This window comes from Neodiprion virginianus, chromosome 4, assembly GCF_021901495.1.
Source record: "Neodiprion virginianus isolate iyNeoVirg1 chromosome 4, iyNeoVirg1.1, whole genome shotgun sequence".
NCBI classification, from domain to species: Eukaryota; Metazoa; Arthropoda; class Insecta; order Hymenoptera; family Diprionidae; genus Neodiprion; species Neodiprion virginianus.
In genome coordinates this window covers 29302782-29321619 of record NC_060880.1, presented here as the reverse complement: position 1 = coordinate 29321619, position 18838 = coordinate 29302782, and the positions used below count along the sequence as shown (strand labels likewise).

The following is an 18838-nucleotide window of genomic DNA, read 5'->3' as shown; positions in this document are numbered from 1 at the left end:
TGTGAATTTTTTCAGATTTTTTCGGACATGCGTTAAAAAAAATTTATCCCGGGGCCCCGTCCCCTATTATTCGTCCCTGCATTCTGAGATTCGGCTGCTAGGCCTGGCTGCCAGATTCAGCTTAATACACATATCCCATGCCTTTGTGGTTTCATGCGGGACCTTTTTATCATGATACCAGTGTGCTACGCCTACTTTTCCTACGAGCGATTACACAGAAGCGTTGACCTTTGTCTAGAGTAAATAATTAAGGATAAAAATTAGTAGTTCCATATCCTAAGCATCATGGGCGAGGTTTCTTTCAAATCAGAATTTGTTAAATTAACAAAACATTTCTGTACGAAAACTAACTAGTCCCTCGAGCAGCGCAGTTAACAACATTGTTCTACATAACATGGGCTTCCTAGACAATGTTTGCAGCCATCAATAATACAGAGTTGATTCAATCAGTTGCTTTAGTGGTGCAATGCGCTGCGAATGACTGCAGCGTGCAAGGCATCAGCGTGTATATTATCATGACCTCTCGTTCTGTCTCTATCTATAGTTTGACGGATAAGCTATCTAAATCTTAACTTCCCGAGGATTTGCGTATCATCACTTACTTTGATTTTTAAAATAATCCTACAAGACCGACCATTTTTGAGTCAGTAATACATTGTCAAGTATTCAAAATTGAAACAAAGTTTTGGTTTAAATCAAAATTACATTATAAGGTAATATTCGTTTCCATTGGTTGTTGTCAGACATTTGAGTTGACTGTAAGATGGGAAAAAAACACAATTAACAATAGTTATTCGATTTCATTTGGATTTGTAACTTTCAGAAAAAACTCAAGTTACGTAATAGTTAAATCTGCAACAACTTTTGACAGTCAACATTTTAAAAGCAACTCAAGTCCATATGATATATTTTCATACCATAAAGTTGATCCACTCGCAATATCCATAACTAATGTAAAAAACAAGACAAACCTATTTACGGTAGCAAAGAGCATTTATGTACTTCAAAAAGTGAAATATTAATTGTAAAATAAAGAAAATGAATAAGGAATTGAATAGATCTCTCTATAAGCAGGCTGCAATTTCGCAAAGTAATCACTAAACTGACATTTTTATGTTGCCACTGAACTCTCGGTAAATTAATATGACATCACCAATAATTATAGCTTCTGTTAAGCAATTACACGATTTAACGACCGTACAAATAAAAACAAAAAGACGAGATAATTTGGTGGAATCGTTTTCCTGTTGATAATCGGTTAGTATCAAAAAACATTGGGTGAAAAATTTCGATTGTATCCTTTTCCATGGAATGTATTTAGGTAACCATGGCACACTTTACATTAGGATCTTGATTCCTTAGTTTGTCTGTACACACACACAATCTTATAATACACTCATTTTAATAGTCTGACTTGAGATAAACAATCTCATATAACAGCACGCCAGTGTACTAAGAGCACTTCAATCTTTCGGTACTTACTAAATACTATAATGACGATATAAAAAATACACAATGTTATAATAACTAAGATAATTATCAATAGTATTTAGTTCTAATAACTGAGAGGATCATAGTGTGAGTTCACAAATTTATGACGTAGCTTCAGAGTGTATGATAATTGCGCTCTGTACGTGCTTTGTAGAATTTCCACAATATAAAGCCGATCGCGACCAGACCGCCAGTTAGGATTATGCCACCTGTGAGAAGAGGTACAGTAACATTCATTTGGAACATACACCAGGCATGTTTTTCTGACTACTGTAAAAGCAATCTTTGTTTTTCAATTCGTAACAATGATTTTATAAATCATTCGAGCTGTCAAGCAGAAACACTTTTGTTGAATCAGCAAGTCTTCTCTTCCGAAAAGTACATACGTTATGATATATCTATTAGAGGCAAACACACATTTTGAAATTGAAGATTCCTTGAAGTGGACAAAAGTGAATTTAATGCGTAATAAAAGTGTACTTACCCATGAAACTGAGTCCATCGAAGTGACGATCGTCGGGTGGGCAAGGTGTTGTCGTTGGTGGTACAGCAGTTGTGATAGGTGTTGTCGTAGTAGATGGTGTGGGTGGTGGTGAAGTTGGTGGAGTTGTTGTTTTAGGCGAAGGAGTAGGTGTAGTGGGTGATTGTGTAGTTGGTGCAGAAGTAGTGGTATTTGGATTTGTTGTTGTCGGTGGTGTTTTTGTTGTTGTTGGTGTTTTTGTTGTTGGTATTTTCGTTGTCGGTTTAGTGGTAACAGTAGTGGTATCAGGGATTGCAGTAGTGACCGTGGTTGCGGTTGGCATAGGTTTAGTCGTTGGCTCAGGGCCACCATTGCTCGATTCACCAGACGCTAAATAAAGAAAACAACATGTAAATGGTGGATATAAGATTTGGTATAATCAACAATTACTTATACCTAAACACTTATTGATTAGAAGCTAAATTAACTGAAGATGAGTATTAGATTAATTCTTTGATGCTTCAATTTTTACTTTTTAATAAACACTGGCGATGAGTGAAATAACAGTTTACAGCAGTAAGTAATAAGACTTTTGAGTCTGGTGGAAATATTTGAGACAGGATGGGGTAATTGAGATGGGATTCATGGCTAAAAAACTGTTATTCCGAATACAGATTCATTTCATAAAGTCCATAGAATTCTATGGATATAGTACACAGCCACGGGTTGTTTTAAACTACATGTGAAGCTACTTCAAGCTTCAATCAGCTTGTTTCAGTATGAGAAAATACGCTCGGAGTCTTTTAGATGAGTATCTTTCGAAAAGGGATAGAGTTGAACAATCCAAAAATTGAACACCAGCGATGGAATGACAAAAATTGGTGAAAAATATTCTTGAACAACTTGAAAGGCATGATAAGTCAAGGCAAGAAAAAAAGGACTCAATAAATTACAACAGAATTGGATAAAAAATGTGTGTCTGACTCTGAGAATTCGGGGAGAAAAGAACGACTGTAGTCTCTACCAGCCAAATCAGTTAGTCATCCATGCACAGTCGGAGTGTCGAGTGGAAAGAAAAAAGTTGTACGTGATTATTAAGTGAGGGAATAAAAACAATGCAAAACTTCCAGCAAGAAAAATGCTCATTGCGAATGACTAGTCTAGATATTGGAAAACGCTGACGAGAATACAAAGAACGGTAGGTATAGAATTTCGTTTTCAAAAGTAATACACAAATTGACCACGTATGATCTACGTCAATCGTGCCGTGAACGTCATGCGCACGTTGGTAGAGACATGCAGCGAGAGGAATAAGGAAAATACGAGACTGTAATTCGTTCTCTACGCCGCCATCGAACTTTTTCGTTTTTCGGACATGATGGATACTCACCGCTACTAAACACATGGACGAAGCAAGCCAGTGCGATCAGAATACACGTCGTTCGTACAGCCCTCATTATTATACGAATTTATAAAACTACTGGGTAAATGAAGAGTAAAAAGTTACAGGTTAAACCTATCGTCGCGTTGACTGGAGCTAAGAAAACTACCACGGACACAGTCGAACCGGCGACAGGCGACAGTAGCGACAGGCGACAGCTTCAGGCCATGACGACATTGAGACGACGACGACGACGCACGCCCCCCACCGCCCAACCAACAGGTTCAAAAAAATGAAACTAACAACGAATTGCGACGCAGTATCTTGTGTAACCCTACATGGCAAGTCTTTTCACGGTACTAAAATAATAAACGAAATTTCACTTACGATCGGATGGGTTCTAATTGATTTAAAGCGAGAGAAATATGTATCAGAATGCTTACTTGGTTGTGGTTTTGAGTCACATTGTACTCTGAATGACAGTTCGCTTGAAACTACCTTCACACTACGGCAAAGTTCGTCAGTTCGGTACTGAGGAAAATTCTCAAAATAGAAGACATCGAAAAATTGATTGTTTTTAGCACTTTATAACCAGATTCTTTACTTTGTAATTTTCGCTTTTCACCGGGCGATACTCGTATTAAAGTATTGCAAAAATATTTGCACCGTCGCGCTCATGCAAGCGGCAGCAAGTTTGTTGCCGACTTCAAGCGAGTTTGGAATGAATTGACAATTCGATATTGCAACAATTAGATTGATCGATGATTATATTGTCGCTGGCATTTAAATATCCTACAATTGCTTATTATTGTTAAGGAGCTGAGTCAAAAATGACTGCTAACGGCAATCTGCCTGTAATTAACATTCGTTGCGATTGGGACGCATGTCTCAGGTGATTATTACACATTTGCTAATTTGATCTGCTCTAACCTCATAACCGTTACCCATCGCAAGGTGATAATCAGTTTTTCTCTCTCTCACCAAATAGAGGCCGTGACAAGGAAGCCTGGATTTCCTACAAGTACAGAGGTGATGTATCTCAATGACTCAAAATAATACTTTTTCATAAATTTGAGTGGATTGTGTAATTATTACTATTCAAATAACATGCATATTTTTATGGCAGACCAACTCAGTGTCACGGGAAAACTGGAACTACGCGATGGCCAAATATCGTGCTCGGAAGGGTTCACATTGATGAGTTACACTGGAAAATCAGTGACCATAAAACACACAGACTCCGGAACCGTCACTACGTTTGTCGCTCCCCTGACATCGTTTCCCTTGCACACCAAATCTTGTACCAGGGTCTCGGTTACCCCTGGAGGCTTGGGATTGTCAAGCGGGTCACAAGGAGAACTACAAGTATGGGAAGTGCAGCGTGGAGTTATCAGAGTATGGATTTAATATTTTATTCGTTATCGATCAAATTCTTCGGATTGAAGTAGGCATGCCATAGACCGTGGTTCTAAAGATTAACAATTCATGGTTGAAAGTATGGTATGCTCTATTGCAGCGCACATTGGAAGGCCATGTAGGGGAAATATACCAATGCAGATGGTTTCCATCTGGTGTTGTAGTTTTGGGAGGTGGTGCAGATTGGAGAACAAGAGTTTGGTGCGCCCAGACAGGGAAATGTCCCGTTACCCTCGTTGGCCACACTGCCCCCGTCACAGATATGGTTATCGTTGAGAGAGGTAGAAATGTCATCACCGCATCCAAGTAATAATTGTTTATATGTCATATTCTGCTCAAAGTATCCATTCACGTTTCAGAAATCCCAAACTCGACATGTTGTTTTTATTATATATCGAGCACATTTGTCTTATCAAAGTGAATCCCAACCCAATGTGAGCTGAAAGAATGCGACTGACAATGTTGTAGCATAAGTTGCATTGTGTGGACTGTTATTCTTTGTTCCTACTTTGTGACACAATTTCTGTTAAATAATCCATGGAATTGTCAGGGATGGTTCAGCCAGACTATGGGACGTTGGGGAGTCTAAATGCCTAGCAGTTCTCTGTGAGTTAACGAGCAGCATCATTGCTTGTGCTATTACTTCTTCAAATCAATTAGAGCTGCCCCCAAACGAAGAGGTCTTGTCAGATCGAGAGATTGGAACACCTGGAAAAGTGCTTGCTCTAGGCTGTGAAGATGGGACTCTTGCATTAGTGGCAATCGCAGCCAGAGCTGAGCTGGGCAGAAAAATTCTCCCTTCTAGTGTGAGCGCTTTATCACTCGTTAGTAACGAGTGTCTGGCTGTTGGCTTAGAGAACGGACAGGTAAGGATCATGTTTTCTAATGATGATCTGCTAAGCATAGTTATCCTGAGTTTTGACAAATTTCTGTGAGTGATAGCCACCGTTTCCGTGTTCCATCTAGATTTATTTGATAAGTATAGTCAGGCAGCTGGAAACTCTGAGGGTAATCCACGAAAGCAACAGCCCTGTCAGAGCGTTGCTAGTGTACAGAGATTTGCTCTTGGTGGGCCAAACAGACGGTGTATGCATTGGTTATCGGCTGTCCTCGTCGAACAAGGATCCCATTTCGCCGGTTCGTCTGCAGCTAACGGGATCCGATTTTGAACCGATCAACGATCTGGCATCGGACGGACAGGATCACATTTACGTTGGAGCGAGGGACGGGTGTATACGCAAATACCAAGTCGGTGATATTGTCGAAAGACTTTGATCTCAAGAAAAAAACATTTCCATTTTACAACATTAACAAGTGTGGTTGAAACTTCGTGCTGCTAATGTATGATCTATTCTTTTTTAACATGTGTGTGATTTAGAAATATATGTGTATCGAAAGAATCAAAGTGATCTATGCATCGATTTACTTATAATATAAGAACGTAGATTAGTCTCACTAGGTCGGATGCATCTGGTGAAAATATTTGTAATTTCTAAAACTAAAATTGAAATAAGACGTGAAACATTTTTGTTCAATCGTATTTTTTCAATTATTCACAGCTCTTTTCCGAAAAATACAGCTTTTCTTTTTGTTCCGTTGTTGATCGATTATTACGACACACAGCGTTATGTCAATTATATCAGAAGCAGATTTTGATACAATTTATAGGTTTTAACTGTTTTTTGAAAAAAATTCTGCGGGCATTTTTTGTTGGCACGCGAATTTCACTCGAACCAATTATACTAGCCGGTTCTATCACGTGATGTCAAATGCTTTTGGAATAAACCAGAATAAGTTTCTCGAATGGATTTAACGTGTTCTGCTTGGCGACAAATTATCGTATCTGTGATCTGAAAATCTTGCATAATTCGATGGTCGAGCTGTTACGGAAAATAAGATTTCTAACTCCGAGGAGTTCTATCCACGCCTTGTGGATTCGGGTCTTCTTTCAACTGTACTTTGTTGCGACAAGCGATTTCTTTCGCATTTTGTCGCCTTTGCAAGTCTTTCGTAAATATGTGAGCTATTAAGCCCGTAAAGCCGATGACTCCAAACCCTATGTGGACCCATAGATCGCTACAAGTCTCCATCACCTTTCCGAAAATAAGTATCATCGCTGCACCGTACGATTGGTGGGCGACAGTCAAATAAGCAGTAGTCACGCCTTCTGGATCCGGGTACGTGAATTCCGCACAAACTTCAAACCCAAGTGTGCTGTAGCCACCATTGAAAAACCTGTAATATGAGCGAAGAGACTTTGAAAATGGCCTAACATTTTCGTCGATGTGCAGGAAATCGACTAATCTTCACAGCTTGTAACCGATGTTACTACTAAACTGTTGAGCAGTGAAAAAAAAAAGTACAATACATTCTACAACGCAAATATGGCTATAATATGGCTATAGCGGTACGAGCTACGAGCATTACTAATTTTGCATAATCAGAGAGCAAATAATCCCAGATAACAAAATGTTTGCAATTTGCAAGCAAGATATCACGAGTTGTGTGCAAATTAGCTAAGCTTAATTCCACGTATGCGGTTACTTTTGCGATTGTAAAATGAGCACAAGTAATGAAGCACAAATTGGTAGCAATTGTGCAACAATTCATGCAATTTGAGTAGTGTATCGCACATCTTGCGCTTAACATGCTGCTAATTTGTGTATTCATTTTGTGCAATAGATCCAGACAAAGTGTGTGTTATGTATTGTAATTTACTTTCTGCTGAAAATCAAATCGTTATAATAATGTAATTGCGATTTGCACACAATCTTTGTTGATCAAAATACTGCAAGGAATGAGATTCCGTCAATGTTATCTGGCACGTACATAGTCAGTATGGGTAATGATGAACGCATCATTTTATACCTATATGTCTTATATGGTATTCTCAAGATCAAGAGACAGGTAACGTAAACGTCTGTAAATTAATGTTTAATTATTTTACACCTCTGTCTATTGCTAAATAAGAGCTGCCTGACCGCTAATTGAGTGACGAAATCGTATCTCGTCAGATTTGCATAATGCGGTAAATATGGTAAAGATCAGGAATTGCAATGTTCAATATTACATACCGTGTTTTGAATTTTTAAATCTATATACCTACATATATCTTTACTCGAAGCTAAAACAACATTATTCAAGTTGATTAAAACATTTTATTTCACCCTATAAAATACCTGTGCAAATTCTCAAATTTTCACGAATCGTTGTATGTCCGATAATGCATAAAAAGAGCAGAACTAAATTGAACTCAATTTAATGAAAACAAACTGATTAACTAGAAAATTTGTCTTAATCTCAATCTGTAGTCAACATCCGTTTTAGCTAGTGTACAACTGCTATTCATTTACAGATAGATATGAAAGTATTATTATTTACCCGAACACGATTGCTCCAAGGTAAATGATCCATTTGTACTCGACCAGCAAGCCGATTCCTACGAGCATAAGTCCGATCCACGATAGTGCACAGACTAAACTTATCATCAGTCTGAAAGAAATTTCATGATGCTTCAGTTTCGGAAACAATATTTTCCCATCTAATTGAATTATGGTTTGCTCTGTCATCGATATTTGAACTCACTTGAACTTGTGTGTCTTGTCAAGTACGACACCCGCGACGATGGAGCCAACCATACCTAAAACTGTCATAATCACCCCGATTTGTCCAACTTCGACTTCCCCGTCCTGAAAAGGAAGAAGAATTTTGAAGAGCTGGTTCTTGGACATTAATTGCGTGGATTGGTTACCTTGAATCGCCGGAGGTACATTTCGTTCAACAGTGTACTAAGAGCGTTGAAAACGCCTATAGTAACACCGAAGGCATGCCAGAGAGCGATATAGCTCCGATTTGTCAGCAGCCGTCTTGTCAGTGTTAAGAATCCTTCTGTACTTTCTGTCTTGTGCAGTTTTTGCAGCCTCCGGGTTTCGCTCGGTGGTAGCGGAGGATCTGACCGAAAAACTGTTGCAAAAAGTTGTGTGGATTGATACGTAAATTTTATTTGAAGTAATCGGTAGAAGCAATCCAAGGTTAACATATCTTTCGCACTAGTCAAACCGGTCATTACGTCGACGACGTTAAGGTAACAGTACATGTATTAAATTATGTACTTTGGTGTGTGCGTAAGTATTAGTTGCAGAAGATATGGAGAGGTGATGGAATTCGATCACGTTTCGATCATGACACGAATGAGCAGAAGGCGTGATGAAGAATGCGTTGATCATGAATGGCCATGCGGTAATCATGACCAACAAGAAGCTAATGTAACTTGCCTTTACTGTTTACAGTTTCCATTAACAATTAATTTTCATCCGTTGTATAAACGAGCAGACGGCCATTGGACGAGAATTGCAAGAATCGTGGAAATAAGGCTGATCGGATTAGCCGAATTTCAGTTTACCCCATTTACCCTTGAAGTGGAACATGCCGGCGTGTTGAATCGCCAATTATTATGATATTTTCTGCGTGTTCTTATAGATATACGTATTTTTAAATGCTCACAGACAAGTACAGCAGCGGTGACCAACGATGCGAAGATAGCGGTAGTCAAGTAGAGTACAAACAGATCATTTCCAATATTTTCTAACTTCTCATGATTCCTGACGATGTTTGGTGGCAGGAGGAAATTAGTTGCTAATGCTAGTTGACAGCCAAAAAGCCCAATTGCCGTGGCTGTTGAAATCTCACGGGGTCCAAACCAGTTAGCGGCAAGACGGCCAGGGACGCTTATCACGAACACCTAATCCATAAAAATGTGACAACGATCTCACTTTTTATAAAGATGAGAAGCTTAAGTAGAGAAACCTTCAATAATATCTTGTGAAAGTTATGACTGTAAATTACAGCAGCTGTGACATTCCGAGGACGGTACATTGTGAAGGTGAATATACTAGGCGATATCGCGATTGATCAGACAGTAAAAAAGTTGGATCATTGCGAAATGGTCGCTTTTTATACACCGCATCCCATATCTACGTATGATATACATCTGCAGCAGGTCGATGAGATTTCGTAATTACTGCCTTCTGAATACCATCAAGTCGCTATTATAGTACATATGTATATGACTTGGAGATTTTCTGGTCTACCCATTTCCATTCACTGAAATTCAGCAAAAGCAATAAACTATGCATTCACGTATAAGTAAATGGTACAGGAAATTTCTGAACCCTTGGAAACTGCGAGCAAATTCGTCAATGCACCTGAAAATTTGTAATGGAACGCGGATTATTATAGTTGTATACCAAAGAACAATCCTAGCAGAATGGCAGTTGGCCACATATCGTTAAAGCGATCAATTAGCAGGCACCTTACGCTGACATACGTATGTATTGATTATAAGAAGTGATTACAGGCATAAAAAAATGTATTCAACGAACGGTGTATCACCCGATATGCTTTTTACCTGGGCACTAGATATCACGGCTTGGCCTATGAAGGTGACGTAGAATCTGTCAGGTGAGGCTGAAAATACTTTGATCCAGCTGCCGAGAGTGATAATAGCACATCCGACGATCGCGGTCCAGTGCAAGCCCAATCGATCTATGAGATACGATGCGGGAAATACCATAGGAATGTAAATCACCAGAAATACCAGGGAAGTCCAGTTCACGGCCTCGAGCGATACGTCGTAGTATCTGAATAAGTAGTGTCTTTTTGTTAGAATTATAGCGTTACAACCCCCAGAACTTGTGCGATTGTGTAAAATATACAGGCCGTGTAACAATATTATGTATTAAGCAAGTCTCTGAACGGGACGAAATAAAACTTATTTTTCTAAGAAACATTGTTTCGTAATTGCACATGTTGTAGGTAACGATGATACAACTACTTCAATGTCTTTCGTTTAATTTTTAGATAACCGAAAGGAACTTTTTACGGTAGATATATCTGATACTCATACATGCATTTGACGGCTTTGCTATCGACGTATCACCTCGTTTGCCTGGTCGAAGGTTGACTGAAAATAGCGAATGCTGTAAAAATGCTGTACAAATGCTGTTCTTATACTCCGGCGTATTTGAATAATTCTCGTTAGTCAGAAACACAAGTTAACTTTCCCGGAATGTGTGAAAATAAAGTACCATTAACTCTAATGATAATTGGATAATTGGGTAAAGGGCGTTATGCTGGACCTTGGTCCAACGTGAATCACCTAATACAGAATACTACACTGACAAATAGTTACATACAAATTCGGTTCGAGGATGATGAAGTCTTCAACGGTACGTCGTGTTACGTAATGTGGAAACCTGAGAATCCATCAGGCATTCCGGTTCTGATAAAAGTAATGGTTTAGGCCGTGAGCGGGCTCGTGCAGGGTGTTGGTGGTATGATAGCGATAGCGAAACGTGTCCGCGTGTGATTACATACCTTTCAATGATGTTGCTTATGATACTGTACTGCAACCATTGTCCGATGCCTGCGATTGCGTAGAAAATGAAAATGGTAAGCATCAGCCATCTTCTTGCGTACACCCTTGTCAGGGGGATAGAAGAGGTTTCGGTGCACTGTTTTTGGTCCATTTCAAGCGACCTGACGCTCTTCACTGTCGTGGGAATATCCGCAACCGAACAGCCGTACAACCAGTATTTAAAATCATCGAAAAAGGCTTCTGACGCACAGACTTTCACATTTTTTTCCCATACGGCACTTTGTGTTTCAATCCAGTCTAGTGACGATTACGTTTTGAAATTAGGATAAACTTAGGAGCCTTCTGCTGGTCTCGTGTACCGTGCGTCTGAAGTCTATTAAAGAATACTGAAATTAACGATGTTACTCCGAGCCGACGAATCGCTCATAGGCACAGCTAATTTCTGCTGTTGTTGATGAAATTATAGCTACAGGCCAAGTTTGTTTCTCAAATAAGCATTGGGGGGAAACAAGAAGTGATCGGTAGGTTTGACTGGACTCGTATTTGACCCGAGCTCCGCCTTCTCGCTCTGACGTCAGCATAACTGCCGGCGAGGATACCTTGAGGGGGCATTTTAATAAACATCCTATTGCATCGTAAAAATGCGCTAGACAATAACTATGCCTAGGAGGTTAGTCAGAGTGAACAGAAGTGTTTCACATTCAGTCACAAGGTGAGTATTGTTGAGCATTCGAATGCTCTTCGATTAACAGAATGTTTTCCAACTGTCTGCATAGGTGGAAACCTTTATTGTTACACAGATGATGTACCATTTAAAATGGAACTAAAATGTTGATAAAATGAATTAGAAATTACTATTGGCAATATTTGAAAATGATTGCAATGTGTGCGGAATTATGATTTGTTTTTAACAGTATTGTGGATAGAATTGGTTTTTCTCATTTGCTACCTGTTCACAGATGAATGTCACGTGTACCTGGCAGTCAAAGTTCACCGCAAGTTTATGTTTTGTTATCAAATTTTATTTATGATAATATCTTTGAAATATTGGAAATACATTTCCGTTGGTATATATACAATTCATAAAAATATGACTTAGCGATAAATATGTACAGTTTTACCCTACATTATACTAGATTATACGCACCTTCGAATGTGCTGTTAATTTATATCTCAAGACTAAACAATCAAGAACAAAGGAGAATGACAACTTCAATTAGCTAAGAGTGATTGCGATGAGTGTTTTATACAAATTTATACATGGAAAAATTTTTAAATGTGATTAAAGATCTCACAAATATGACTTTTATAGCACAAAACACATTAGACACGTCGACTTCCGCAATCACTGCAGTATGTTTTTCCACAAAAAGATATGATAACATATCACTAATGATGGCGCAGACAAAAAACAATTTTTCATGAACAAACTGAGTACGCTATATAAATGACTTAATACACATACTACTTAAATGATTAAAATAAAAAACAATCTTTGGTTACAGTTTGACAACGTCAGCGTTCGGCTTAGAATTAAAACTACTCGTATAGTCCTATTATATCAAATCGATCAAAGTGAGCCCTACATACCGCTAAATAAGTGCAACTTATTAAATAATTTGTTTTTCGTCTTGAAAACTTGTATTGCTCATTGGAACTTCTTTGTAATGCGCACTTTGCCTGGCATTCTGTCGCTTCTGCAGGTCTTTCGTACAAAGAGTGGTAATCAGTCCCATGAAGAGGAAAAGCCCGATCACCAGGTGCGCCCATAGATCACCAAAGATATCGATTACCTTCCCAAATATTAATACTATAGCGATGCCATAGATTTGATTAGTGACATTTAGAAATGCGGTAGCAACTCCTTCTGGTTCTGGATACGTGTATTCTGCGCAGACTTCGTACCCCACGGCGAAGTAGCTAGTTATGAAAAATCTGAAACAGTAATTAACGTGATGTGGAGTCCATTAATTTATGACCAGTGATGTAACACTGGGGATAAAGAATTTGGTATCTTGTTCGCTGACGGTGACCATTTGTAATTTTGATAGCTTTGTTAATGGAATACATAACTGTTATAGCAGAATTACAGAGAATGCGGACATTAACTTTTTTGGGATTTATTATCAATGGAATTCGCAATAATGACTTGAGAGGAGGTTAACTTTGTGTAAGTCACTCTCCCGGAAGTAAACTTTAACATCGATAATCGCAATAGGCTGTAAAGTCTAATAATCCGTATCGAACAAAGAAGCATTCATGACGATGTACATCAATATTAGAATACAAAATTACCCAAGGAATGTGGCTGAAACGTAAACCATCCACTTTATCTCCATAACCAGTGAAACTGCGAAGAGTATTTGTCCCAGCAAAGAGAGTGCGTATACCGCACTTATCGTCAATCTGAAATCACCCACACATCAGTTACGTTTCGCAATGTTGCAACAAGGATGATTCATTAAGGCTTGGAATGAATGTCGATACTTACTTGAACTTGTGTGTTTTGTCAAGTATGTAACCAAATATTGGAGAACTGATTAGCCCCATGATGACGATTGCCAATCCGATTTGTCCCGCCTCTTTTTCTCCATGCTGTATGAAAGTACGTGAATTGCGTTACACCAATTATTCGACCTGCAGTGACTTACGATGGTCTTAAATACTCAAATATTCTGTGTGGAAAACCATTACCTCAAAATGTATTAGGTACATTTGGTTGAGAAGTGTTGCGATAGAATTCAGGACGCCGATGTTTATGCCGAAAGAGTGGCACAACGCGAGGTAACTTCTATTCGACAGAAGCCTTTTCATCAAGGGTAAAAAACCATCTGAATTTTCAGATATATTCAATTTTTGAAGACGGCGAGTCTCGCTGGGTGGTAGAGGAGGCTCATCTCTTAAAACTGCAAGCAGAACGACGTCACAGAAAATTGAATTATCTAAGGATCAGAAACTTGGATGGAATAGATGTAACCGTTGTCTTTCGTACTTCACGAATTATCTGCGTCTATCATCTAACTTATATAAACGGACATAGTTCTTCTCCGGACTGTTTTTTTGTCCTCTACATACAGTACTATTGTAAATTTATACACTTCCCACGTTTCGAATTCCGTAAAGTTCATTGCGTGTCATTGAAATCAAGAACGCTCCTAGAAGCTTAGCGAGAAATCTAAGTTTAAGTAGTTGTTGAATGAAATTGCTGAATCATTGATTTTCAGATTATACTTATTCTAAAGTCCCAGGTCTGTCAGCTCTAGATTTTCATAGCGCCTTCCAGAATATTCTTTTTTGTGGTCAATGGAATTTGGATTATTGAAGTTACTGCTAAATTATACTGGATTTCATTGACGTAGATGACTGTAGGCTCTTGGGCTTTGCATAACGTAATGGCCGCATTCAACTATTGTAAGTTGATAAATAGTCTCAAAATTTGATAAATTGGGCCGGGAAAGTCCGATGTAGTAGTTCCCCGGATTCGACGCTGAAGCGTCATAGATTTTGTCACATCTGTATGGGTTCTGTATAAGCGTAAACCGGAATCATCTCAAATTCTATGCTTCAATATTTATATGCTGGAATGTAGCGACGTTTGCATAAATAGAAACAACAGAACCTCAGATCATGAAACGTAAACATCGATGACGTGTTCCACAAGTCAAGTGTATCGTATTGATATCGAGCAAACCTTGTGAAACATATCAATTGATGACACAATGTTGTCACCATACTTCAATAGAAGCACGTGCAATAATATAAGTTGAACCGCACTAATGTACCGAAAAATTCAATGGCAAGTACACTCGTCTTTAGTGTGAATATCAGTGTATTCCGATTAAAATATCTAACATCTGGGTTTTTGTTTGATTTTGCAGAGTAAAGAGTGTTTGGTTAAGTGGAAGAAGACTGGATGTTTCGGTTACTTACAGACGATCGCGGTGATCAGTGCGACAGTTGAGTAAACAGCGAAGAACCAAAATAACCGCGACAGATCGTCGCCAATATCATCCAAATCATCATGGTTCCTCACAACTATTGGCGTCAGTAAAAAGCTGCCTGCGATACCCAATTGAAATCCAAACAGACCCATGGACGTGGCTGTTGATACTTGGCTCGATCCAAACCAGTTAGCGGCAAGGCGGCCGGGTACATTCAGCACGATCACCTGAGCATTACTGGACGTTATGATGTGAACATGAAAGATTCGGGCGTGGATAAAAAGATGCGAACACGTGTGCATTGCAGGATCCCCGACGATTCTCGTACGCGTTATAGATTGATGCATTGGATAGCCGATGTGGAACTGTCTATAATCGCTTATTTCAGGGGGCATGATTAGGGCTTTAGCTTGAGTCAGATCTACGCATCGACGTTATCTAATGGAAAATCGTTACATTAGTGTCGTTTCTCAATTTGTTTTGAATATCGTTATGGCTAGCCTTTGCCCAACAAAGACCAAGAAATTGGGTGTATGCGATCCAAGTTGCTAATGAACATTTTCAGACCGGTGCATGTGTCTCCGACAGAATTTATTGACCCTGGAAATATCCGCGGTTTCGCATGGACATTATACGCATAATTGGTAACGACGTTCACGCCAAAGGAGGCGGATTACCTGCGTACTGGCAACCAGCGATTGCCCGATGAATGTCACGTAGAATCGGTCGCGTGGTATCGAAAAGACTTTAATCCAGGATCCGAGTGCAGTGAGCAGACACCCAACAATTATGGTCCAGCGTAGACCAATTCTATCCATCATGTAAGATATTGGGAACACCAGAGGAATGTAAGCCAACATAAAGAGTAGAGATGTCCAATCCACGGCGATAGTCGAAACATTGTAATACCTGTCAAATACATATGCTTTATTTCATGAAGGTCCAGGAGAGCTTGGATTCACTCATACTGTAGCATTTGTTACCAAAAAGTGGGCTGAAAACTGGCGAGGTTCGCACATCATAGATACGTTAACGTAAAGAAATATTCAGAAGAATTACACGATTTTGCGTATTCAGAGTGGCTTGATTGGAGTAGTTAAGTTTGAAAAATGTGGTCAAGTTTTTCTTTCTGTTTACTAAAATTCCGAAAGTTCGACGCTTTCAAAATAACGATCTTTTCTCAAATTGCGGCATTACATTAACGTTGCGAATTTCATCGTCATGCAAATACTGAAGCAAATGTGCCGAACTAAGGTATTTAGAGATTTTCCTCATCCTTGCAGAAGTTTTGAAATTCAATAATCGATCATATTTTGCCGTTTTACAAATGACGAGTCTGATAACTTAAGCGCTTTTAATATGTCTGTAACTACGCGGAGTTTATGGCGTGGTGTAAGAATGTGAAAGAATTGACCACAAACCTTGGGTTGGTGATTCGTGGTAAATAAAATGAGGGAAAGAAGAGATCGCATTACGTAAAAGTTACATTGCTCGATGTTACAGGAATTTAATTGTACAGTCGAGTGCACGGAAGCTTGTCGCCGTGAAAACTTTTCGAAATCGAATGGTACCTCATGCAGTTCTCGGATACTTTCATACCTCTCAATGATGTTGCTGATGATACTGTACTGAACCCACTGGCTGATGTTGGATGAGGTGAATAATATGAAAATGAAAAGAACGAGCCATCTCCTGGTGTACACCCTCGTCAGCGGGGTGTTCGAGTTAATGTCGCTGCGCTGTTGTTTCTGTCCGACGGCAATGATCACTGGGTCTTTAGTGCGTGTCAGATGAGCAGTGACGGCCTCCATTTCGGAGTCGAAAGCCATTTCAACGATATTTCACAGAATGTCCACCAGCTTGTTTCGCGCCTCACTGAACGATTTTTATCGAACGCCTGCACTGCGCGGATTTCCGGTTCCCGAATAATTTACGCGCACGATGCCATCCCCTTGTTGTTGATAAATGACGACGTGCGCATATTTATCGCCAAATGAGCAAACTACTCGAGATCAGAACCGACTTACTCGAATTTCACCGATTGTCTGAGATCTACTCCCGACACTGAGTTGCTTTTAAGGGGATGCCAGCGGTGAAGGACTTGCGCTACAAGACTGATTTTTACCCATTCCCCACCTCTGTTGACGTCAGAGGGAATCCAGCACGCTTCGAAACTTGCGGGACCGCCGGTCAGCACGGCGTGCGGACAGAAACTATCTCTGGTGAAACTTCGGCAGGTACCAAACGGTGGTTTCATCTTCGGATAGCTGGAACTCATTCCAGTTTTGTGAATACGTTTACATAATTTTTTTTTTCTCCTGTTCACGTTCGTACAAAAGTTATTCACTAGTGTAAAAATAGAGATTCAAAATCATAGTCCAACCGAATCTTTCAATAACCTTCACTTCGCAAGACCTGATACCTGAACTTGAGTCTCTTCAAAACCGTTACAACTATATAAGATTACAAAGGCGTGTACGATCAAGGACGGCGAACATTGTATCCGAACTAGATCGATTAAATGACTTTTAAAATAAAGTTTCAACTCCGATTACGTCTGTGGGATTTACTTGATTTTACAATTATTATGTAAAATTTGTCGGTTCAATACACAAAATATAAAAAAAAATAAAAGATGTCGGAATGATATCTGGCTTTAAATAAATAAAATATCCCCAATTCCGTATTACACGTGTATAAGGTGTCACACTTGCTGAGATATTGACTGAAATTACACTATATATATTCATCATGATGTCATCGTCAAAAAATGACTTACAAATGGCCAAAAGACGACTAGACGTATCAATCCTGGATTTGTTAATGACGGCCAATAAGCTTGAAGTTGAATCTATGTCAATCGTAACTTGACGCGATGGGCGACCGCCGATCCTGATGACCACTGATGTCCTCGAAAATAAGTTCAATACAAAGTCGGACGAATAAGGAGACATCTTTTAGTTATCACTCACCATTTTTAATGTTATAGGATAGACAAGATCTTATAATAAAGATTTTGAGGCTTCTACTGAATATTTTCCGTTGACCAAAAGTCAATTAAAACCTAATCTTCGTATCTCACTATCCGATTAAAAATATTTTCCAAACAGTTCATACCGTGGTTGGCATATCGCTGTAGACTATGGCAATTAAAACATGCTTTTCTCATCTATCTTCAATTATCTGAAATCAAATACGAGTTGACCATATGCTACTTGGGATGCCATCGACGTGTTGTTGCTTGGACGATTTCAACTGCGACACTTATGATTTACGTCTATGTTTTCAATTCTTCGCCGACATCGCCTCCATTGAGTAACCGCTACTAGAAACCACGCAGGACTGGCCTGACCACAATTCCATGCATTCACGCACACTTTTCAACACTTCCACCTCAAGGAGCGTTCGACGTGCATCCCGCTCCCAGACGCGGTGGATATATTCCGATTGCCATCGGTTGCAGCGGCGCGATACTACTGCACTTCTGCCGTGTAATTATTTTTAAATTATCGGTGAATTATTCAAGGCGGCGCACCCAGTCGAGGTGTGAAATATAAACTAGAATATCTGAAGAAAAAGAAAAAAATACCTGCGTGTACAACTATGTACAGGTACAACTATATGCAACTCCGAGGATAGTCAAGAGTTACTTCTGAGGTAAACGCACCGATGTTGTCCTTGAGTTTCATGGCACGTAAGAATGCCGTCTTCTGCCCACGCAATAGATATAAAGTGCTGTTGGTGCAGTGTTGAAAATTTTATAATGAAAAAAT

At 39.3% G+C, this 18838-nt stretch overlaps 4 protein-coding genes across 4 annotated transcripts; 1 reads left to right on the top strand and 3 right to left on the bottom strand.

Moving 5' to 3' along the window:
• Positions 1-1297: 1297 nt before the first annotated feature.
• LOC124303381 (salivary glue protein Sgs-3-like) lies at positions 1298-3561 on the bottom strand. The gene is made up of 3 exons (XM_046760511.1): positions 3342-3561; positions 1976-2341; positions 1298-1700 (listed from the first exon to the last, which is right to left on the bottom strand). The coding sequence occupies exons 1-3, from the start codon at positions 3406-3408 to the stop codon at positions 1606-1608; spliced, it is 528 nt and encodes a 175-aa protein (XP_046616467.1). The 5' UTR covers positions 3409-3561; the 3' UTR covers positions 1298-1605.
• Positions 3562-3812: 251 nt separating this feature from the next.
• On the top strand, positions 3813-6157 carry LOC124303380 (proteasomal ATPase-associated factor 1-like). The gene is made up of 6 exons (XM_046760510.1): positions 3813-4224; positions 4321-4361; positions 4459-4727; positions 4849-5054; positions 5299-5614; positions 5715-6157. The coding sequence occupies exons 1-6, from the start codon at positions 4163-4165 to the stop codon at positions 6021-6023; spliced, it is 1203 nt and encodes a 400-aa protein (XP_046616466.1). The 5' UTR covers positions 3813-4162; the 3' UTR covers positions 6024-6157.
• On the bottom strand, positions 6005-18825 carry LOC124303378 (uncharacterized MFS-type transporter C09D4.1-like). The gene is made up of 10 exons (XM_046760508.1): positions 18716-18825; positions 17845-18632; positions 17280-17411; positions 11124-11298; positions 10156-10387; positions 9252-9489; positions 8500-8711; positions 8334-8437; positions 8130-8240; positions 6005-6983 (listed from the first exon to the last, which is right to left on the bottom strand). Exons 2-10 carry the CDS (start codon positions 18017-18019, stop codon positions 6650-6652), a joined length of 1713 nt encoding a protein of 570 aa, XP_046616464.1. The 5' UTR covers positions 18020-18632; positions 18716-18825; the 3' UTR covers positions 6005-6649.
• On the bottom strand, positions 12125-17119 carry LOC124303379 (uncharacterized MFS-type transporter C09D4.1-like). The gene is made up of 7 exons (XM_046760509.1): positions 16665-17119; positions 15743-15974; positions 15055-15292; positions 13819-14030; positions 13616-13719; positions 13420-13530; positions 12125-13059 (listed from the first exon to the last, which is right to left on the bottom strand). The coding sequence occupies exons 1-7, from the start codon at positions 16892-16894 to the stop codon at positions 12735-12737; spliced, it is 1452 nt and encodes a 483-aa protein (XP_046616465.1). The 5' UTR covers positions 16895-17119; the 3' UTR covers positions 12125-12734.
• Positions 18826-18838: the final 13 nt, after the last annotated feature.